General features: G+C 42.7%; 1 protein-coding gene across 16 annotated transcripts in view; it reads right to left on the minus strand.

Moving 5' to 3' along the window:
• The window catches only part of NFIA (nuclear factor I A), a 581,540-nt gene that overhangs the window by 119,942 nt on the left and 436,550 nt on the right, over window positions 1-25,048 (minus strand). For all 16 annotated transcript variants that reach the window (XM_056532915.1, XM_056532924.1, XM_056532922.1 and 13 more), the window contains 2 exons: window positions 4,522-4,639; window positions 4,268-4,395 (listed from right to left, as the gene is read on the minus strand). In XM_056532915.1, the coding sequence (XP_056388890.1) occupies window positions 4,268-4,395; window positions 4,522-4,639 (246 nt within the window). The remainder of the gene's footprint in view (window positions 1-4,267; window positions 4,396-4,521; window positions 4,640-25,048) is intronic.

Consider the following 25,048-nt stretch of genomic DNA (forward strand, 5'->3'; position numbering starts at 1 on the left):
TTCCTGACATGGACACAGGTGTCAGCAGAGAGCACTGTGGTCAGACTGGAAAGAACTACACAACTTCCTGTGGAGAATACAGCAGCTGATAAGTACTGGAAGGGTTAAGATTTTTAAATAAAAGTAATTTACAAACCTGTTTAACTTTCTGGCACCAGTTGATTAAAAAATTTTTTTTTTACCGGAGTACCCCTTCAAAGTCGCAGTATGACATAAATAAACCAACACCTATAGCAACACTTAGTTTAATCCACATTATATAGATCCTAGGTCTGCAAACTGTGGGCCTCCAGCTGTTTCCAAACTACAACTCCCAGCATGCCACAGATGAATTAACTGGGAACTTCGTATGAAACCAATGCTGCTGTTTCTAGTTGCAATGTGCGTTAAAGTCGCAGTATGACGCACAAAATCCAATACCTATAGCAAAACCAATTTCAACCTAAACAACGAGTAAAACTCCAAAGCTAAACACAAATACAACATCAATCACATGATAAAGAATGCAGACCTCCAGCTGTTGCAAAACTACAGCTTCCAGCATGCTGGGAGTTGTAGTTTTGCAACAGCTGGAGGTTAACAATTTGGAGACCGCAAGATATATGTACATATTTAGGACCGTACAGCAACACTTGCAACGTGCAAGGACAATACAATGTTTTTCCTTTTCAAACGTAAACAAAAAAATAAAATAAAAGCCAAGGCAATAAATATAAAGGGGCAGAAGGGTCCATGTCCAATAGTACAGCCAAAAAAAAGATAAAGATAATACAAGCCGTCTGCTTCACGACTGGAACCGTGCGCCGATCGCTCTTTCTTACCTGACATTTTTCGTATCCTCTTATGCGCCTCTTCAGTTGGTCAATGCGAAATGCGTTGGGAAGGAGCGCCGAAATAAAATAAAGATGAGCCTCGTAACCATAAAGGGTGCGTCCAAAGCAATACATATGCTACACTCACACAGACCGTACTTATACACAGAGGGCGCTATAGCTCAAGTGTCTCTCTCTAGAGCTGAACGCTAACGTTCTGTTTCTTTTGCGCATCATGATGCCTTGTTGGGGTGTAGCAACTGGGTATTTTTACCGAATCAAAGCCGTAAAGATGGTTTAGCAATGGCTGGTCAAGGTAAGTTGTAGATGTTAGAATGGAGTCTATTGACAAAAGTTTAGATTTGAAACGCGTTTTAGGGCTTTACCTGGCAATTTAAGTAGAGATCGGATGAAATAAGGGAGCAGGTTGTGATCGGGCTTTAGATACTAGAAGAGGGTTTCACAGAAGGTGTAGGAAGGAGCTGGAGGAACTTATTGCTAGCAGAACGTGTGTCGGCAAACTGCAACGCATTTCAGTGCTTTACCTGGCAATTTACATAGACAAAAGCCAAAACAAGGGGGCTGGTACTGATCAAGCTTTATGTAGTAGAATCAGGTCCCTTAAGAAGGTGTCAGAAGGAGCTTGAGGAACTTGTTAGTGGAACATGTGTCTGCAAGCTGCAACGCGTTTTAGGGCTTTATATGGCAATTTAGTTAGTGATCAGCCATAACATAAGAGCTAGTACTGATCAAGCTTTACATACTAGAATAGGATCCTCATGAGTCAGAAGAAGCTAGAGGAACTTATTGTTAGTGGAACATGCGTCTGCAAGTTGCAACGCGTTTTAGGGCTTTATATGGCAATTTAATTAGCGATCAGCCAAAACAAAGGAGTTGGTACTGATCAAGCATTATATACCAGAATAGGGTCCTTAGACAGTGTCTGAAAGAGCTTGATGAACTTATTGTTAGTGGAACATGCGTCTGCAAGGTGAAATGCGTTTCAGGGCTTTATTGGCAATTTATAAGGAGATGGGCCCAAATAAGGCAGCCAGAACTTATCATGAAAAAATTTGGAAAACAAAATAGGATTCTCAGATGATAAAAGATGGAACTTTAGGGAATATTTTTAAATATTCTGCAAAATGCAACGCGTTTCAGGCTTCATAAGGCACATTTACATGGGGCATGGGCTTAAAGGAGGGAGGTGGAAAGGAATTAGCAAGTAATGGACACTTAAGATACTAGGTCATGGCTCTTAAATGTTGTCAGAAGGAACAAATTGTTGGATGAGCATCCATATATCTACGCGTTTCAGGGCTTCCTTAGGCACATTTACATGGGGCATGGGCTTAAAGTACGGAGGTAGAAAGGAACTAGCTGGAGATGGACACTTAAGATACTTGGTCATGGCTTTTACCAACATTGTTAGAAGGAACCAATTGTTGGAAGAGCATCCATATATAGATATACGGTATATCTACGCGTTTCAGGGCTTTATTATTTGCATGGAGATGGGACCATACACAGAACTAAGAAAGAAAGCTCTAGGAATATGGATAGGGATGGTGTCTAAATGAGACCGAGGGACCAATTTGTTATCTGAGCCTCAATTTATTTGCAAGCTGCAAAGCATTTTAAGGCTTTTAAGCAGATTTTAAGCAGATATGCAAAGACAAGGGCATAAAGTAGGGGGTAAGGAAGATACTAAACGATAAAGAACTTTTAAGATACTAGAAATAGTGGCATCAGGAGCATAAGGTACTCTGTTGCTGGCTGAGCATACACATATCTATGACGCGTTTCAGTGCATTATAGAGCAGAGTAAATCAATTTATATCAGTGGTCTCAAACTGTGGCCCTCCAGATGTTGCAAAACTTCAACTCCCAGCATGCCCGGACAGCCGCTGGCTGTCCGGGCATGATGGGAGTTGAAGTTTTGCAACATCTGAAGGGTCACAGTTTGGAGACAACTGATTGATATGGACCATGTTGTAAAAATACTAACTGGTCAAGGAATCTTTAGATATTAGGATGCTGCTCTCAATGGTGGAACTTGAGAAACCCGTTGTTGAGCATCCATAAAACCGCAACGCGTTTCAGGGCTTTATCAGGCAATTTAAATGGAGATTGGCCCAAACAAGGGAGCTGGGACTGATCAAAGCTCTAGATGCTAGAATCTAGGGTTTTCAGATAGAAGGAGCTTAAAGGGGTACTCCAGTGGGAATACATTTTTTTTTTAAATCAACTGGTGCCAGAAAGTTATATAGATTTGTAAATTACTTCTACGTCCTTCTATTAATCCTTCCAGTACTTATCAGCTGCTGTATGCTCCACAGGAAGTTGTGTACTTCTTTCAAGTCCGACCACAGTGCTCTCTGCTGACACCTCTGTCCGTGTAAGGAACTGTCCAGAGCAGGAGAGGTTTTCTATGAGGATTTGCCCCTGCTCTGGACAGTTCCTGACATGGACAGAGGTGTCAGTAGAGAGCACTGTGGTCAGACTGGAAAGAACTACACAACTTTCTCTGTAGTATACAGCAGCTGATAAGTACTGGAAGCAATAAGATATATATATATATATATATATATATATATATAAGTAATTTACAAATCTGTATAACATTCTGGAACCAGATGATTTGGAAAAAAAATCTCTACCGGAGTACCCCTTTAACGGGGTACTCTGCCCCTAGACATCTTATCCCCTATCCAAAGGACGTCCGTCACGCCCCCTCCAATAGACATGAATGGAGGGGGAGTGGTGTGAGGTCACGACCCCCTGCCGCAGTAACCCAGCGGCCAGGTGCTGAACGGAGATCTCAGGGGTCCCCTGCACTCAGTGTTCTGAACGAATGCCGGGTCTGTACGGGACCCCAGAGATCAGACATCTTATCCCCTATCCTTGGGATAGGGGATAAGATATATAAGATATCTATGGGCAGAGTACCCCTTTAAGAAACTAACTGTTAGATGAGCATCAATTTATCTGAAATCTGAAACGCGTTTGAGGCCTTCATCAGATGGACTGAATTGACATTGAGGGAGGCAGAGGTACTAGCTGGTCAAAGAAGCTAGAACAAAGAATACTAGAACATGGCCTTAAAATTGTCTCAAAGGAACAAGGAACCCAGTTAATGGCTGAGCACCAACGCATTTTAGGTCGACACCATTTATACATTTATTTCAGGAGACACCCCCTCCCCCTTTGACTTGATTTATGGTCCATCTCTCTGTAATGGGGAATGACGTGCCAAAAAGCACGGCCTAGATCCTGAGGTGTACCGTGCATCATAAATGGCCGCCAACAGCTTTAACATAATACATCTTAATAACATTATCTCATTGACCACGATGAAGGTAAATCCAATATGACACCATAATGGATGCAAAATAAACAAAACACGACAGTCAGGTGACCAGACCTTCATAAATGGACATATTGTAAATTATTACCTGGCTCCACATCATGCCACCCGCTGGACTGACTGCCGCTTCCTGGAGAACGCCCCTGGTTTGGGTAAAATGGCTCCTCATTGGGACTGTCCATCTCATCCTCTACGGACTTGAGGCGCTTCGTAGAACTTAGGAGGAAGAAAAAGGAGGCATTAACATTAAAATTACAGCGCCACCTAATGCACAAAGTGTCATGAAGAACATATCAAATGTGGCGGGCAATACAAATCATCATGCCACCTAGTGGTAGATACCTGGTAGAAGACGTGCTGGGCAACGATCTTCTCATTGCACCTGGGCTCATACTGTAGTACGAAGAACTGTCCAATTCTGAAATGGGGAAAGTAGGACCCGTTCCTGCCGCTATGGGTGCTGGAAGAGAAGGAAGGAAAAAGACATTGAGCTGTGGAAGAACCATTGGGCACCACAGACATCATGAAACCATGTCACAATATGGCGGTAGAAATCCTAAGCTACAAATGAGTCAGAAATCGGTGACATCACTAAGGTATCGTGTGCAGAAGATTGAGTGGGAATTCTCTTAGGACCCCAAAGCACAATTTGTAATAAGGCCCTTGCCCACCGGAGCAACTCATCCGGCCATTCGGAGATAGCGGGATACGTCACATCATGGTCAGGCGATGATGAAGCGGGGAGGCGGTAGATGGAATGGGAGGAATCAATCGTCGGGCTACAGCCGTATCAGGCCTGACGAAGCACCAAATGGTGCGATATGGCTGTGGCCCGATGCCTTATTCCCCCCATTCCATCTACCGCCTCCCCGCTTCATCATCGCCTGACCATGATGTGACTAATCTCGCTATCTCCGAATCGCTGGGTGAATTGCTCCGCACCTTTTCTTTTGTGTTTCAAAATTGTTATTTCTTTCAAATTTTTATAAGAGTTGTAGTTTTGCAACATCTGGAGGGCCACAGTTTGGACTATAATGGAGCAGGCCAACAAGACCAACTCTATGGTCCTCCCCTCCACCATGATTGGTGATGGTCCTACAGCCAATAGGCCTTTAAAGGGACAGTGCACAAATATTTTTGTATATTTCTTGCTCGCTCCTTCTCCGGTTGTCAAATTTCCATCTCGACGGCCTCTTTTTTATGACCCAAAAAATATATATAATAAAAATTAAAAAAAAGGATTTTATCATAAAAAAAATAAGAAAAAGTTAGCATCTTCTCAGATGAGAGTCTGGAGGCTTCTGGATCGTCTTACCAATTATTTATTATTGAACGTATTTGTGGCGAACGCTGAAAATTATGTCAGGAACAGCATTTTTGTGCAGACGGAGGGAGAGGTTGATGCTGAGCAGATGTCAAGCTGTCTGCACATTCGGACAGTAAATTTTATCGCTGCAAATAAATCTAAGCCTGAAATATTTTCTGCAACAAATAGATATATATAGAATATCAAGTTCTACATATGAACAGTTTATATGAAACATGTAGCCCCTGAGGTCACTAAATACAACAGGACGGGGTCACCTGTCGCCTCCTGAAACACTCTGTGCTGCTGTGCACCCTGCTCTATCCGCTACGTGACCTCTGCACCCTCTTGATGTGGTCACTGACTGATCTAATGGCTACAAAGTATCCACAGAAGTCAGGACATCACATGACTCTCCTCCGCTGGACACAACGAGCCTATAAGGAAGGGCTCCGATTTTTGGGGCTTCCCGACAGCAGCTGAGAAAGCTGTGAAACTGCTGAATTTCTATTGAAACTTAAAAAAAAATGTAATAATGAAATAAAAACTCAGCAGTGTTAATTAGTGTAAAAGGGACCCGGAGGGGCGGACGCCCGCAGATCGCAGGCTGCTGCAGCACAGAGAGATGACCACACTGCAGTCAGTCTGACATGAATGGAAATCAATCACACTGGATGGTGCAGTATCACCGCCGCACTACTCCTCCCAGCCGCGCGGCTCCAGCCTGCCAGTCCAGAGGGGGGCACAAACTTTCAGCTGGACCACAAGTGATGTCCTGAAAACAGAACAGCAATGATTCTATCATCTATCTATCTCCTATCTATCTCATATCTATCTCCTATCTATCTATCTATCTCATATCTATCTATCTCATATCTATCTATCTATCTATCTATCTATCTCATATCTATCTATCTATCTATCTCATATCTATCTATCTATCTCCTATCTATCTCCTATCTATCTCATATCTATCTATCTCATATCTATCTATCTCCTATATATTTATCTATCTCATATCTATCTATCTCATATCTATCTATCTATCTATCTCATATCTATCTATCTATCTCATATCTATCTATCTATCTATCTATCTAGACAAACAATGGCTCAGAACTGAATAAAAAGCAAACATGAATTTACTGACCCATGTAACAGCAACATTTCAGTTCCTCTCTGGAACCATTTTCACAGGAACTGAAATGTTGCTGTTACATGGGTCAGTAAATTCATGTTTGCTTTTTATTGAGTTCTGAGCCATTGTTTGTCTAGATAGATAGATAGATAGATAGATAGGAGATAGATAGATAGATATGAGATAGATAGATAGATATGAGATAGATAGATAGATATGAGATAGATAGATATGAGATAGATAGATAGATATGAGATAGATAGATAGATAGATATGAGATCGATAGATAGATAGATAGATAGATAGATAGATAGGAGATAGATATGAGATAGATAGATAGATAGATATGAGATAGATAGATAGATATGAGATAGATAGATAGATAGATATGAGATAGATAGATAGATATGAGATAGATAGATAGATAGATATGAGATAGATAGATATGAGATAGATAGATATGAGATAGATAGATAGATATGAGATCGATAGATAGGAGATAGATAGATATGAGATAGATAGATATGAGATAGATAGATATGATATAGATAGATAGATAGATATGAGATAGATAGATAGATATGAGATAGATAGAAAGATATGAGATAGATAGATAGATATGATATAGATAGATAGATATGAGATAGATAGATATGAGATAGATAGATAGATATGAGATAGATAGATATGAGATAGATAGATAGATAGATATGAGATAGATAGATATGAGATAGATAGATAGATATGAGATAGATAGATAGATATGAGATAGATATATAGATAGATATGAGATAGATAGATAGATATGAGATAGATAGATATGAGATAGATAGATATGAGATAGATAGATAGATAGATATGAGATAGATAGATAGATAGATATGAGATAGATAGATATGAGATAGATAGATATGAGATAGATAGATAGATATGAGATCGATAGATAGATAGATAGGAGATAGATATGAGATAGATAGATAGATAGATATGAGATAGATAGATAGATAGATAGATATGAGATAGATAGATAGATATGAGATAGATAGATAGATAGATATGAGATAGATAGATATGAGATAGATAGATATGAGATAGATAGATATGAGATAGATAGATAGATAGATATGAGATCGATAGATAGATAGATAGATAGATAGGAGATAGATAGATATGAGATAGATAGATAGATATGATATAGATAGATATGATATAGATAGATAGATATGAGATAGATAGATAGATAGATAGATAGATATGAGATAGATAGAAAGATATGAGATAGATAGATAGATATGAGATAGATAGATATGAGATAGATAGATAGATAGATAGATAGATAGATATGAGATAGATAGAAAGATATGAGATAGATAGATAGATATGAGATAGATAGATATGAGATAGATAGATATGAGATAGATAGATATGAGAGATAGATAGATAGATAGATAGATACAAGCAGACGCCGCTCCAAGGTGACATCCAAAGAAATGATATAATTTCCGATCAGAGTGAAAATTTATGGGAATATGAAAGATCATGTGCAGGATGATGGAGAATACAACTTCATATTCATTCATAGCACAGAGGCCGCATATTCATGGAAGAGCTGCAAAAAGATACATGAGATACAATCTGCTCACAATGTATCCATGACTACTCCGAGAGGTAAAGGGCCCATAGTCATTACTTATTATTAAGATATTGGTGCCCCCAGCCTCAATAATGTGGGGTCCTCAAAAAGACTTAGAGGCTCGTGGAGGTTTATATCACCAATGGGAAGTGTGAATGGAGCCGAGCTGAACTGTGGATTCCCCAGGATGGACCCTCGAAGCCCCCTGGGGCCAAGTGCACAAAGCTAACCAATAACCAAGAAGCCTGGACCCCAATCAACAGTCACTGATGTCATCATCTAGATACACTGTTGTCATCTGTGATGTCATCATCTAGATACACTGTTGTCATATGTGATGTCCTCATCTAGATACACTGTTGTCATATGTGATGTCATCATCTAGATACACTGTTGTCATATGTGATGTCATCATCTAGATACACTGTTGTCTTATGTGATGTCATCATCTAGATACACTGTTGTCATATGTGATGTCATCATCTAGATACACTGTTGTCATCTGTGATGTCATCATCTAGATACACTGTTGTCATATGTGATGTCATTATCTAGATATACTGTTGTCATATGTGATGTCATCATCTAGATACACTGTTGTCATCTGTGATGTCATCATCTAGATACACTGTTGTCATATGTGATGTCATTATCTAGATATACTGTTGTCATATGTGATGTCATCATCTAGATACACTGTTGTCATATGTGATGTCATTATCTAGATATACTGCTGTCATATGTTTACAGCAGGGATCTCCAAACTATGGCTCTTCCGATGTTGCAACACTTTAAAGGGGTACTCCAGTGGAAAACTTATTTTAAATCAACTGGTGCCAGAAAGTTAAACAGATTTGTAAATTACTTCTATTAAAAAAAATGTTTATCTTATCAACTTATCAGCTGCTGTATGCTCCAGAGGAAGTTGTGTTATCTTTCCAGTCTGACCACAGTGCTCTCTGCTGACACCTTTGTTCATGCTAGGAACTGTCCAGAGCAGGAGAGGTTTGCTATGGGGATTTGCTCCTACTCTGGAGAGTTCCTGACATAGACAGAGGTGTCAGCAGAGAGCACTGTGGTCAGACTGGAATGAAATTCAAAAAGAAAAGAACTTCCTCTGTAGTATACAGCAGCTGATAAGTACTGCAAGGATTAAGGTTTTTAAATAGAAGTAATTCATAAATCTATTTAACTTTCTGCCACCAGTTGATTTAAAAAGTAAAGTACACCTTTAACACCCCCCCCCCTACTCCAACCATCTACCAGTGATGTCATCACCTAAATATGATGATGTCATATGTTCTACAGCAGGGGCCTCCAACCTGTGGATCTCCAGATGTTTCACAACTTCATCTCCCACCATGGAAAAGCTGGAGAATGTCAGGTCAGAGCCCCCAGTCTATGGGATCCGCACGATCCGTTCTGTATAGTGATCACGACTATCTCTGGACTCTTCTAGTGTTTATTACAGGACTGTTATGTGGTCCTCAGGGACTTCACCCTGACAGAATGTACCGACGCTGAGGGTCCAATCCTTGTTATGACAAAGAATTCTGGGGAACCTCAGAGGAATGCGGCTGGCACCGCTGTGTGCGGGTCATCTGACCCCAAGGCATGGCGCGTTCACCACACACCAACCTGGGCACAAGTACGAGAACGCAGCCGTCTATAATTAGCCGGGAACCATAATAAGAGGTTTTATGTGCAGGACACAGAGGAGCGAAACCTCAGCTAACGATCAGCTTACAGAGAACAAAAAATACCATCCCACCGGATACATGTGAGAAATGCGCAGCCTGAGACGAAGAGAGGACAACATGGCTTCTGCTTCATCTATTACATACGGAACATTCAGTTTATTAAAGGGGTATTCCGTATACTTACATAAAACTATCACCCAGAAATATAGAACTTCCTAATATGGTGCTATTACAAACTGGTCTTAGCATGTTTTTGCATGATTCTTCGCTAACAGAAAGTTGTGTAGTCCTCTTATTGTCAGCGTGATGTTGTCTCAGCAGCTCCCTTTCTCCTGACAGGAAGTTTTGTAGTCCTTTCAGTGTCAGTGTGGTGTTGTCTTAACAACTCCCCAGTTCCTCCCTCTCTTCTGACAGGAAGTTGTGTACTCATCTCATTGTCAGTGTAGTGATGTCTTAGCAGCTCCCCGTCTCCTCCCTCTCCTCTTACAGGAAGTTGTGTACTCTCATTGTCAGTGTGGTCTTGCCTTAGCAGCTCCATGTCTCCTCCCTCTCTCCTGACAGGAAGTTGTGTAGTCCTCTCATTGTTAGTGTGGTGTTGTCCCAGCAGCTCCCCAGCTCTTCCGTCTCTCCTGCCAGGTAGTTGTATATTCCTCTAATTGTCATTATGGTGTTGTCTCAGCAGCTCTATGGCTCCTCCCTCTCTCCCAAAACAACGTATAACCCTTTGTTGTCTCAAGAGGCATGGCAGGATCTTGTCTCTGAGCTCTAGCCTCGTCCCCTGAATGATGTCATCACCTCTGACAAGCCCCTACAGCTACATCACCCTCTTCCTGTCATATACACATTAATATAGAGACATTTATATCTTTATTGTGATATTTAAGGAGAGTGCTGCCTGTGCAGAGAAATACCACAGGCAGAGGAGCATACAGGAAATGAATACAGTAGCTGCTGCAACCTCATCGATCACCCATGTGATCATGACACTAAATTGGAACTCCTGGTTGATGTAAGAACAACAACTCCCAGATGGCAATCCCAATTCTGCAACAGCTGGAGAGCCACAAGTTCTGATCGACACCATTCCCAAGTTGGGGCGGCCCCTCCGACGCCGTCCCTTCCCACACCATCATAGCCACAAAAAATTTAAGGACCAAGATGAGCGCTGATAGCCGTAATCTGATTTTCATGTACTATTTGGGGAGAATTTATTGGGAGAGAACCGACTAAATCTAATAAATAAAAGAGCCAGATGGTGTTTTCATTCCCTGGAATGCTGCAAAGTTTGATTTACCAACATTTAGTGAAAAGTAAAATAAAACGGCTCTATAAAACGATAAGACTGCATTAGTAACCTCCCATAAATACTCCCGTCCTAATGTATTCACCCTCCGCGAGACGCCGCATTAGCAAGAAACATTATGTGGCGCTAATAAACTTTTTCTTTTAATGTACCGAGGAAGTCGGAGAAGTAGGAAAACCTGCCGGACTTATGGATCCGAGAGGAGGAGTGCAACTTCCTCAGCTGTATTCCACTCTGCACGGTGGACGTTGCAAAAGTACAACTCCCAGCATGCCCGGACAGCCGTTGGCTGTCCGGGCATGCTGGGAGTTGTACTTTTACAGCATCTGGAGGACCATAGTTCTAGAGCACTGTTCTAGAGCATCACTGGGACATGCAGGAGTGACTCTTTTTAGCTGTCAATAATGAGAGCAGGGCCTGAAGGGTGGACTTAGGTGGGTCCCTTAAACGTCGGGTAAATAAGAAAAATAAGAAGAGTGAGGGATTCCACTACCAATTCAGTGGAAAGTGAATTAACAGTTGAGGCCTGTGTGAAGTAACATAGTCATGGCCTCTGTGGGGTGAACAGGAACCTGGTAAGAGGGATATAAAAGTGTTTGATGTTATATTTTGTTCTGTTGAAGAGGTAGTACATTAATATCCAATTAGAGATAGAAAGATTTGAGATAGATAGATATGAGATGGATAGATAGATATGAGATAGAGAGATAGATATGCGATAGATAGATAGATATGAGATAGATGGATATGAAATAGATTGATATGAGATAGATAGATAGATATGAGATAGATAGATATGAGATAGATAGATATGAGATAGATAGATATGAGATAGATGGATATGAAATAGATTGATATGAGATAGATAGATAGATATGAGATAGATAGATATGAGATAGATAGATATGAGATAGATAGATAGATATGAGATAGATGGATATGAAATAGATTGATATGAGATAGATAGATCAATAGATAGATATGAGATAGATAGATATGAGATAGATGGATATGAAATAGATAGATATGAGATAGATAAATAAATAGATAGATATGAGATATGAGATAGATAGATGTATAGATAGATAGACATGAGATAGATAAATAGATAGATATGAGATAGATAGATGAATAAATAGATAGATATGAGATAGATAAATAAATAAATAGATAGATAGATATGAGATAGATAAATAAATAGATAGATGCCTAGGAGAGGCATATTGATAGTGTAGGGTCCTTCCCAATGAGGTCACCTTATCGTGGTGGGATGGACCACACTATTTGGCAAAATGGTAAGCTAAGAACCTCCATTTTTCAATATAGCAGTATTGCTAAGTTAAACATGTCATATTTCATACACTGCTCAAAAAAATAAAGGGAACATAAACAACACAATGTAACTCCAAGTCACTGACACTTGTGTGAGATCCCACTGTCCACTCAGGAAGAACACTGATTGACAATCAATTTCACATGGAACAGACAACACGTGGAAATTATAGACAATTAGCAAGACACCCCCAATAAAGGAGTGGTTCTACAGGTGGTGACCACAGACCACTTCTCAGTTCCTATGCTTCCTGGCTGATGTTTTGGTCACTTGAATGCTGGCGGTGCTTTCACTCTAGTGGTAGCATGAGACGGAGTCTACAACCCACAAAAGTGGCTCAGGTAGTGCAGCTCATCCAGGATGGCGCATCAATGCGAGCTGTGGCAAAAAGGTTTGCTGTGTCTGTCAGCGTTGTGTCCAGAGCATGGAGGCGCTACCAGGAGACAGGCCAGTACATCAGGAGACGTGGAGGAGGCCGTAGGAGGGCAACAACCCAGCAGCAGGACCGCTACCTCCTCCTATGTGCAAGGAGGAGCAGGAGGAGCACTGCCAGAGCCCTGCAAAATGACCTCCAGCAGGCCACAAATGTGCATGTGTCCACTCAAACATTCAGAAACAGACGCCATGAGGGTGGTATGAGGGCCCGACATCCACAGGTGGGGGTTGTGCTTACAGCCCAACACTGTGCAGGACGTTTGGCATTTGAGAACACCAAGATTGGCAAATTCACCACTGGCACCCTGTGCTCTTCACAGATGAAAGCAGGTTCACACTGAGCTCATGTGACAGACGTGACAGAGTCTGGAGACGCCGTGGAGAACTTTCTGCTGCCTGCAATTTTCTCCAATGACCGGTTTGGTGGTGGGTCAGTAATGGTGTGGCGTGGCATTTCTTTGGGGGGGGGGGGGGGGGGGCGCACAGCCCTCCATGTGCTTGCCAGAGGTAGCCTGACTGCCATTAGGTACCGAGATGAGATCCTCAGACCCCTTGTGAGACCATATGGTGCGGTTGGCCCTGGGTTCCTCCTAATACAAGACAATGCTAGACCTCATGTGGCTGGAGTGTGTCAGCAGTTCCTACAAGAGGAAGGCACTGATGTTATGGACTGGCCGCCCGTTCCCCTGAATCCGATTGAGCACATCTGGGACGTCTCACTCCATCCACCACAGACTGTCCAGGAGTTGGCGGATGCTTTAGTCCAGGTCTGGGAGGCCATCCCTCAGGAGACCATCCTCCACCTCATCAGGATCATGCCCAGGCGTTGTAGGGAGGTCATACGGGCACGTGGAGGCCACACACACTACTGAACCTCATTGGGACTTGTATTAAGGACATTACATAAAGTCGGATCAGCCTGTAGTGGGGTTTTCCACTGTGATTTTGAGTGTGACTCCATATCCAGACCTCCATGGGTTGATACATTTGATTTCCATTGATAATTTTTGTGTGATTTTGTTGTCAGCGCAATCAACTATGTAAAGACGAAAGTATTTCATACGATCAGTTCATTCAGATCTAGGATGTGTTATCTTAGTGTTCACTTTATTTTATTGAGTAGTGTATATAGCTTTGTGCTAGCAGAGAGATAGATAGAGATATGAGATAGATAGATAGATATAAGATAGATAGATAGATAGATATGAGATAGATAGATATAAGATAGATAGAGATGAGATAGATATAAGATAGATATGAGATAGATAGATAGATAGATATGAGATAGATAGATATGAGATAGATAGATAGATAGATATGAGATAGATAGATAGATAGATAGATATGAGATAGATAGATAGATATGAGATAGATAGATAGATATGAGATAGATATGATATAGGTAGGAGATATAGAAGAGATAAATAGTAGTATAGGTGGCTCTTCCAGACTGTTCTCTTCTTCCTTCACACAAAGCCATGAGGCGTGCTGCGGCTCTTACTCCAGAATTACTAGTGCTCTTTCTATTGACCATCTCATTATGCTGAGTTCCATTTATAAACATGGATAAACCACTAAGTTTATGGAGACTTTTTGTGCAGCTTTAATAGGATATTGATCGAGCGCACGGTTTGAGTGGACTGCCATTGAATTGTGTAATGGCGTACAAAAGGCAAGGTCATTGCGACTGCTCATTCTCCGGCTGCAGGCGATTTTTTATTATAATCTTTTTCTTCCTCTAATATCCCGGCACAAATAGCTCTCTTTCTTGAGAAGTAGTAGAGCTCAGCCAGCGCACGGCGTAGTGTGGGAGACATTTCTCACACCGGAAGTGCTGAGTCCCCATAGAAATCCTGCATCACCGGTTGTGGTTCGGGGCAGGGATAATATGTGCAAAACATCAGGGTTCAATGGGCTTGGAGGAGCCATATGGGTGCCCATGTTTTATGCTTGTGAAAACAAAGAGGGTAAATAGGACATCTGTGACTGTCACCAAAGGGGACAAAATATTTGGAGCCCTCCCTGCTATCACCCAATCCTGCAGGGTCCATCTAGACTGGATACATTGTATCGCACCCTATTATGACTTAGACCAGTGGTCTCCAACCTGTGGACCTCCAGATGTTGCAAAACTACAATTCCCAGCATGCCCTGACAGCCAACGGTTGTAGTTTTGCAACATCTGGAGGTCCGCAGGTTGGAGACCACTGACCTAGACCAACCCAATCCTGCAGGGTCCATCTAGACTGGATACATTGTAACGCACCTTATAATGACCCCCCTTTGACCCAATCCTGCGGGGTCCATCTAAACTGGACACATTGTAGCGCACCCTATTATGACCTAGATCAGTGGTCTCCAACCTGCGGACCTCCAAATGTTGCAAAACTACAATTCCCAGCATGGCCGGACAGCCAACGGTTGTCCGGGCATTCTGGGAGTTGTAGTTTTGCAACATCTGGAGGTCTGCAGGTTGGAGACCACTAATCTAGACCAACCCAATCTAGCAGGGTTTATCTAGACTGGATACATTGTAACGCACCCTATAATGACCCCCTCTGACCCAATCCTGCAGAGTCCAACATTGTAACACTCCTTATTTTGATCTGATCCAACCCAATGTAGACCGGATACATTGTATTGCACCCTATTATGACCTGATCTGACCCAATCCTGCAGGGTCCATCTAGACTGGATACATTGTATTGCACCCTATTATGATCTGATCTGACCCAATCATGCAGGGTCCATCTAGACTGGATACATTGTATCGAACCTTATTATGAACTTGTCTGATCCAGTCCTGCAGGGTCCATCTAGACTGGATACATTGTACTACACCCTCCACTGTAAAAGTATTAGATCTGTGAATGTTTCCAGCATCTGTTTGTAAACAACGAATGCCTCCACTTACTGACAGCAAGCGGAGATCTTGAACACGGTATTAAACACGCAGCATTAGAAATTCCTTCCTTATTATGTGACCACTAGGTGTCAATGTATTTTTGCCTCTACAAATCAGTAGAATAATGTTTCCCACCCGGTTCCAAAACTACAATACACTTTTAGAGCTTATGACTAAAGGGTAACCCCCCCCCCCCTCCCCCAAAACACGTCAAGAATGTGTTTTTGTATTGTCACTAGGTGTCACTGTATTTTTGCTCTCTGCCTCTACAAATCAATAAACCAGTGTTTTCCAAACAGTGCGCCTACAGCTACTGCAAAACTACAACTCCCAGCATGCCAAAGCCAAAGGCTGTCTGGGCATGCTGGCTGTTGTAGTTTTACAAAGACTGGAGGTGCACTAGTTGGGTAACACTGCAGTAAACTCTTACGTTAGTGCTTATAATGTGGACCATTGTCCCCCAACCTGTTGCAAAGTTACAAAAGGCTTTTAGAGCTTGTGATTAAGGGGCAACCACACCCCCAAAACACGTCAAGAATGTGTTTTTGCATTGTGACATCTTTTTGGAATATTAGAATGGATCCAAAATAAATGAAAGAATTTTACACTTTATGTTGGGTACCAGAAGGACTGGTAGGGTCTTCGTTTACAGCAAAAAAAGGGGCACACACACCTCGCTGGGTGGCCGGTAGTACTGAGGCTTTGCCGACCTTTGTAGCACATCTGAATCGTATCTGAGACTCTGCTGACTCATTCGCTACAAAGACGTTAAATAAGAACCAACTGTTCTCCTCGCCGAGCTTGTCCTGACTTGACCGCAAATTCCTTCGCAAAACGGGACTCGAAGTTCTGATGGGTTTAATGTCTTATCTCATCTGCACTCCACCAGTATCAGACTTGGCACCAAATCGGGGGGGAGGGGGTTAATTCCTGATATATGGTGCAGGGAAGATTCTACACCAGGGGCACCTTTTACCCCAAACAAGAGAATCCAGGACCCCAAGAGGTGACCACCGATCCTCCATGTACTGGGGTCCCCTTTACTTCTACGCAGGGACTGAAAAAAATACTCTGGGCAACACAATGGCGCACACAGTGGTTGTCTGCAGGATTTTATATATTGATTTAGTTTTTATATTTATTTATTTATTTACTTATTTGTTTGTTTAATTATAAAATGTTGTATTTATTTTTTTTATTTATTTAAGAATTCTGGATTTTCAGTTTTTTTTTTTTTTTTTCTTCATACTGACTTCAATTTAAAGAAGAAGAAAAAAGAGACAATAAAAGTGCCTGCAAATCTCCCCGGCAGTGCCAGCTGACCCTGGGTTGCCCATGCTGGAACTATTAGTCCTCCAATTGCTTTAGATACATTTTTAGGTCTTGGTAGTTTAGAAATATTAACGCTGGGACTTGTAGTTTTCCAATGTTTTGGAAAGCACTGTGTTAGTCCTTGGTAATCTGTGACAGGCCATGCTGAGACTTGTAGTTCTAGAACAGGTGGAGTAGCCTGGCAGAAGCATTGATGCTGGGACATGTGGTACTCCAAAAGCGTTAGAGCAGTGTTTACCTAGCAGTGTGCAACCAACTGTTGCAAAACTACAAGCCATAGGCTGTCCGGGCATGCTGGGAGTTGTTGTCCTGCAACAGCGTGGCTGTCTGAGCATGCTGAGAATTGTAGTTTTCAACAGCTGGAGGCACACTGGTTTGGAAACACTGGGTTAGAGGCTTGGCTTTACGCAATCATAGACTTTGGTGATTAGTGACGGACAATTCTAGAACTGGCAGAAGCTCAGGTGCTGGGATTTGTTGTGCTCCAGTGAGTTTACGCAATTCTAGACTTTGGCGGTAAGTGGCAGCCTATTCTGGACCTGGAAGAAAGTTGGGAAGACTATTCTGGGCCATTAATCACCTACGCTGGGATTTGTAGTCCTCCAACAGCGGTAGCAGAGGCTTGAGAACTACCCTTCTATTAGTAAAATGCTTGAGCTGTAGTTCATTTATAGGAACATATTCAGACACTCACGGTTAGACGATTCATTCTTATATTCTCTATTCCAAAGGTTCTGTAATATTCACAGCTTTTAAAGGGGTACTCCGGTGGAAATTATTATTATTATTTTTAAATCAACTGGTGCCAGAAAGTGAAACAGATTTGTAAATCACTTCTATTAAAAAATCTTAATCCTTCCAGTACGTATTAGCTGCTGAATACTACAGAGGAAATTCTTTTCTTTTTGGAACACAGTGCACTCTGCTGACATCATGACCACAATGCTCTCTGCTGACATCTCTGTCCATTTTAAAAACTGTCCAGAGTAGGAGAAAATCCCCATAGCAAACATATGCTGCTCTGGACAGTTCCTAAAATAGACAGAGATGTCAGCAGAGAGCACTGTGTTCCAAAAAGAAAATAATTTCCTCTGTAGTATTCATCAGCTAATAAGTACTGGAAGGATTAAGATTTTTTAATAGAAGTAATTTACAAATCTGTTTAAGTTTCTGGCACCAGTTGACTTAAAAAAAAACAAAAAAAAAAAACATAAAAAAAAAAGTTTTCCTTCGGAGTACCCCTTTAAGATGTATCAACAGCCTAAAATCCACACTAGCAGAGGTCTTATCAGACTAGTCGGGAGCCATCAGGGTCTGACGCAACGTTTCGGGGGAACGCCCCCTTAGGGGGGCGTTCCCCCGAAACGTTGCGTCAGACCCTGATGGCTCCCGACTAGTTTGATGAGACCTCTGCTAGCGTGGATTTTATGCTGTTGATACATCTTAAAAGCTGTAAATATTACAGAACCTTTGGAATTTTGGAATAAAGAATACACAAAATAATCATCTAACCGTGAGTGTCTGAATATGTTCCCATAAATCAGGGGTCCTCAAACCACGGCCTGCGGGCCACATGCGGCCCGACGAGGACATTTATCCGGCCCGCCGCTGCCTGGGACATCCCTGTGTCCCGAAAGATGTTTTCGGGACTCAGGAATGCGCTCTCAGAGACCCCGCGTTTACTTTAAAAACACAGGGGCCGCCGGGGACGTCACTGACGCCGTGCGTGCGTCCATGGCAACGGAGCGCGGAGGAGCGGGGCAGCGATGAGGACGTGCGCTGGCCAGCTAGGTAAGTGTTACCAGCGGCACGTCAGCTTCGGTGCTCCGACCACCGCTCCTTCGGTCCCGGGACTTACTGCTATGTACGGACCGGAGGAGCACCTAATGTGAGGGGACTATACTGCACCTGGTAGACGATTGGGTATAGACAGTTGTGGGCCAGTGCTCACCAATGCTGGGACTTGTAGTCCTCCAACAATAATAAGCAACCATACTAAGATTTGTCATTCAGTGATAAAGACTTGGTTGCTATTCTGGGTCTTGCTAGTCACAACCCATTCTAGGGCTGGTTGAGAATAGACAGTTGTGAGCCAATAACCAACCATACTGGGAGTTGTAGTTCCCCAATAGTAGTGGCGGTGTCTTTTTGGGCACTCTGATTCCTTATTGCTTCTAAACGGGTTATCCAGGAAAAAACTTTTTATATATATCAACTGGCTCCAGAAAGTTAAACAGATTTGCAAATTACTTCTATTAAAAAATCTTAATCCTTCCAATAATTATCAGCTGCTGAAGTTGAGTTGTTGTTTTCTGTCTGACAACAGTGCTCTCTGCTGACATCTCTGTCTGTCTCGTGAACTGCAAAGAGTAGAAGAGGTTTGCTATGGGGATTTGCTTCTACTCTCGGAAGTTCCCGAGACAGGTGTCATCAGAGAGCACTTAGACAGAAAAGAACAACTAAACTTCAGCAGCTCATAAGTACTAAAAGGATTAAGATTTTTTTAATAGAAGTAATTTACAAATCTGTTTAAATTTCTGGAGCCAGTTGATATATAAAAAATTTTTTTTCCCTGGAATACCCCTTTAACCTTCCCTGGCCATCTTAATATGCAGGTCACATGGGCCTCATCCGCACAATGTAATCTTATTTCCTTTTTAGGGACTTCTGTTTTATGGATGGATCGGAGGAGCGGAGATTAGTTTTGGGACCCGGTATTTTATACCCGCTATGAGGTCAGACGCCGCATCCTATCTGCTTTCTCTGCTCCTCGGTTCACGCTGTAAATTTTCAAGCAATTATACAAATTGACTTTATACGACATTTGCAGAGGTCACGGCGTAGTATATACATTACTGCTTCCTGGAGCGCTATCAATTGTAATGTGACTACAGCGAGTACACGGCTGCTAGAGACGGAGCCGCAATGAATTCTGAGTAACATTAAAAAATAACCAAACACCTGTGATGACGTTATAGAAATATCCTACCAAAAAAGCATGTTACTGTCTCTTTAAATGCTGCAGCTCTTGTAGCAACACAAACAGCAACACGGACAAATACAAAGTATCAAAACAACTAAGGAAAGTGATAACTACAACATGTAAATACACTGCTCAAATAAATAAAGGGAACACTTAACCAACACAATGTAACTCCAAGTCACTGACACTTCTGTGAGATCCCACTGTCCACTCAGGAAGAACACTGATTGACAATCAATTTCACATGGAACAGACAACACGTGGAAATTATAGGCAATTAGCAAGACACCCCCAATAAAGGAATGGTTCTGCAGGTGGTGACCACAGACCACTTCTCAGTTCCTATGCTTCCTGGCTGATGTTTTGGTCACTTTTGAAAGCTGGCGGTGCTTTCACTCTAGTGGTAGCATGAGACGGAGTCTACAACCCACACAAGTGGCTCAGGTAGTGCAGCTCATCCAGGATGGCACATCAATGCGAGCTGTGGCAAGAAGGTTTGCTGTGTCTGTCAGCGTAGTGTCCAGAGCATGGAGGCGCTACCAGGAGACAGGCCAGTACATCAGGAGACATGGAGGAGGCCATAGGAGAGCAACAACCCAGCAGCAGGACCGCTACCTCCGCCTTTGTGCAAGGTGGAGAAGGAGGAGCACTGCCAGAGCCCTGCAAAAATAGCATGTGTCCACTCAAACGGTCAGAAACAGACTCCATGAGGGTGGTATGAGGACCCGACGTCCACAGGTGGGGGTTGTGCTTACAGCCCAAAACTGTGCAGGACATTTGGCATTTGCCAGAGAACACCAAGATTGGCAAATTCTCCACTGGCGCCCTGTGCTCTTCACAGATGAAAGCAGGTTTACACTGAGCACATGTGACAGAGTCTGGAGACGCCGTGGAGAACGTTCTGCTGCCTGTAACATCCTCCAGCATGACCGGTTTGGCGGTGGGTCAGTAATGATGTGGGGTGGCATTTCTTTTGGGGGGCCACACAGCCCTCCATGTGCTTGCCAGTGGTAGCCTGACTGCCATTAGGTACCGAGATATGATCCTCAGACCCCTTGTGAGACCATATGCTGGTGCGGTTGGCCCTGGGTTCCTCCTAATACAAGACAATGCTAGACCTCATGTGGCTGGAGTGTGTCAGCAGTTCCTACAAGAGGAAGGCATTGATGCTATGGACTGGCCGCCTGTTCCCCTGAATCCGATTGAGCACATCTGGGACGTCTCGCTCCATCCACCACAGACTGTCCAGGAGTTGGCGGATGCTTTAGTCCAGGTCTGGGAGGACATCCCTCAGGAGACCATCCCCCACCTCATCAGGAGCATGCCCAGGCATTGTAGGGAGGTCATACGGGCACGTGGAGGCCACACACACTACTGAGCCTCATTGGGACTTGTATTAAGGACATTACATAAAGTTGGATCAGCCTGTAGTGGGGTTTTCCACTGTGATTTTGAGTGTGACTCCATATCCAGACCTCCATGGGTTGATACATTTGATTTCCATTGATCATTTTTGTGATTTTGTTGTCAGCGCATTCAACTATGTAAAGAGGAAAGGATTTCATACGATTAGTTCATTCATTCAGATCTAGGATGTGTTATCTTAGAGTTCCCTTTATTTTTTTGAGCAGTGTATTTAAAGAGACAGTGACCTGGGATTGTCTTCTCCTGTTAACTTTTTTAATCTTCTTAATTTTTGGGTCTCCTCAATGGGTAAGAGATTCGGGAAAACACCAATGGCAGACATTAGAGTGCCTATAGGGGGTTGCAACTGATCTTAATCTTAATCCAGAATAGCTCATCAACCTTAACTGCTATAGCTACACCCCATATGTAAGTTTCAAGCATTCCTATTCCACTTGTTCTTTCAATGAATCAGAAAGATCAGGATGAACATCAGGAGTGTGCACAAACAGTGCTGCTAGTCAAGCATCAGATCTGAATTTTACCCTACTTTTCTGAGACCCTGAAGGCAATATAGATCTGTATTATTAGATTATAGATCTGAATTATTAGCACATTCATCTAGTTGTACTAGTTACTTTCTCCTCAACTCTTTCCTGTTTATATAGGAGACCAAACTGTCCCCTCTCTATAGGCCTCATATTTGGGGTGACAACCATTATGGTGCCCATTACAGTGCCCATTAAACCTGACAGCTTCTTTCGATCAGTTATGGCATTCGAATCTTCAATGGTCTGTAGCAAGGTTTTGCAACAAGGGTGCCTCCAGCTGTTGCAAAACTACAACTCCCAGCATGACGGGACAGCATTTGGCGGAAGTTGTAGTTTAGCACCAGCTGGAGGCACACTAGTTGGGAAACACAGTTGAAAAACAACATTATTGGAAATGGCAGGGGTTGTAGCCACCACTGGTTACAACTGGTTCAGGACTACAACTCCCAGCGTGCCCTAACAGCCACACACCCTCTATAACAGTGTTTACCTAACTTGTGTCTTTCTATTTTTTATAGAACTACAACTCCCAACATGCCCAGACAATTGCAGCTATTGGAGGCAGTAGAAAAAATGAGGGAGATCTATAAAAAAAAAAAAAAAACTGTGTAGGGGAAGAGTGGTGCAGTTATATAGTTCTTTAATTTTTCAGAGGCTCGATTTAAAATGAAAGTTGTCTGGGCATGCTGGGAGATGTAGTTCTATAACAACTAGAAAGGCCCAGGTTAGGTTAAAGGGGTTATCCAGGAAAAAACTTTTTTTTTTTTTTTTTTTATATATCAACTGGCTCCAGAAAGTTAAACAGATTTGTAAATGACTTCTATTAAAAAAATCTTAATCCTTTCAATAATTATCAGCTGCTGAAGTTGAGTTGTTCTTTTCTGTCTGGCAACAGTGCTCTCTGCTGACATCTCTGCTTGTCTCGGGAAGAAGAGGTTTTCTATGGGGATTTGCTCCTAAACTGGGCGGTTCCCGAGACACGTGTCATCAGAGAGCACTTAGACAGAAAAGAACAACTCAACTTCAGCAGCTCATAAGTACTGAAAGGATTAAGATTTTTTAATAGAAGTAATTTACAAATCTGTTTAACTTTCCGGAGCCAGTTGATATATCCCCCCAAAAAAATTCTGGATAACCCCTTTAACACTGTTTTAGAGGGTACATGGCTGTAAAGGCATGCTGGGAGTTGTAGTTTTGTAAAGACTGTGGACAGCAGGTGATCAATGCATTATGCACAAAAAATGACGAATCTGCTTTATAATCTGCACTATTTTTGCAAATCACAAACTGAGAATTCCTATAAATGTGCTGCAGTTTATATATAATACATAATAGATCGTCTGCCTTCTAAATACGCAGCTTTAACTCAACTGTAAAAATCCGAGACACCTGATGTCTTTCGCCTGTCGCGCGGCTCGTGCAGCAGGTTTCTGCGCTATCATTCACTTGTCGAGCGTCTTACATACCGCTCCTAATTCCTTGTGCTTAGTGAGTATTGACAGTCAGTAATGATCCTGCTGCGCGGTGTCATCCATACCGACGACATCAGCTAAAAAGGTCAAAGCCAGACTCCAGCGTCCGGAGAAGTCTCGGGCAGAGGAGCGCCGCATCTGAGCCGCCGCACATTTATATTAGCGGGACATCAACCGTCATGTCTCTAATACACTAAAGCGACTTTACTAATACTGTCACTAGGCCGAAAATGGGCGCAATGTTTGCTTGGGCGTTTGTTAGACAGCAATGTATTTCTGAGCGGAATCCGCACATAGAAAAGACAAGTTTATTCTTTCTGCCGACACCGGAATCAGGAAATTCTGCCCTGTGCACGTTGCAGCAGAATCACACTGCAGAACTACTACTCCCAGCATGCCCGGACGCTGGGAATTGTAGTTTTGCAACAGCTGGAGGCACCCTAGTTGGCAAGCACTGCTCCAGAACAAAGAAGATGTAAATGCCATTCATGATGCATGAAAGGTGCCAGGCTTAATGGGCACCATAATGGTTGTCACCCCAAATCTGATCCCTATACAGAAGGGAGGGGGCAGTATAATATCTAACATACACAGAAAAGGGTTCAGGCATGCTGGGAGTTGAAGTTTCACAACAGCTGAAGGTTCACTGGTTGGTAAACATTGCACCAGAACAATGAGAATTTGAATGCCATTCATGATCCAAGAAAGGTGCCAGGGTTTAGGGACACTGTGATGGGCACCAAAAGGGTTGTCCCCCAACAAATGATGCCTATGGAGAGGGGTAGGGGCAGAATAATATCTCATATACACAGGAAAGGGCTCAGGTGCCCGGTTTTATGAGCACGGCAATGGGCACCGTCAGGGTTGTCACCCCACATTAAATGCCTATAACAGTGGTCTCCAACCTGCGGACCTCCAGATGTTGCAAAATTACAACTCCCAGCATGCCCGGACAGCCAACGGCTGTCTGGGCATGCTGGGAGTTGTAGTTTTGCAACATCTGGAGGTCCGCAGGTTGAAGACCACCGGCCTATAGAAAGGCAAAGAGAAGGAGCCTTCAGCTGCTGCAAAACTACAACTCCCAGCATGCTGAAGGTTGTCCGGGCATGCTGGGAGTTGTAGTTTTGCAACATCTGGAGGTCCGCAGGTTGAAGACCACTGGCCTATAGAAAGGCAAAGAGAAGGAGCCTTCAGCTGCTGCAAAACTACAACTCCCAGCATGCTGAAGGTTGTCCGGGCATGCTGGGAGTTGTAGTTTTGCAACATCTGGAGGTCCGCAGGCTGAAGACCACTGGCCTGTAGAAAGGCAAAGAGAAGGAGCCTTCAGCTGCTGCAAAACTACAACTCCCAGTATATTGAAGGTTGTCCGGGCAT

This window comes from Hyla sarda, chromosome 7, assembly GCF_029499605.1.
Source record: "Hyla sarda isolate aHylSar1 chromosome 7, aHylSar1.hap1, whole genome shotgun sequence".
Taxonomy (NCBI): Eukaryota; Metazoa; Chordata; class Amphibia; order Anura; family Hylidae; genus Hyla; species Hyla sarda.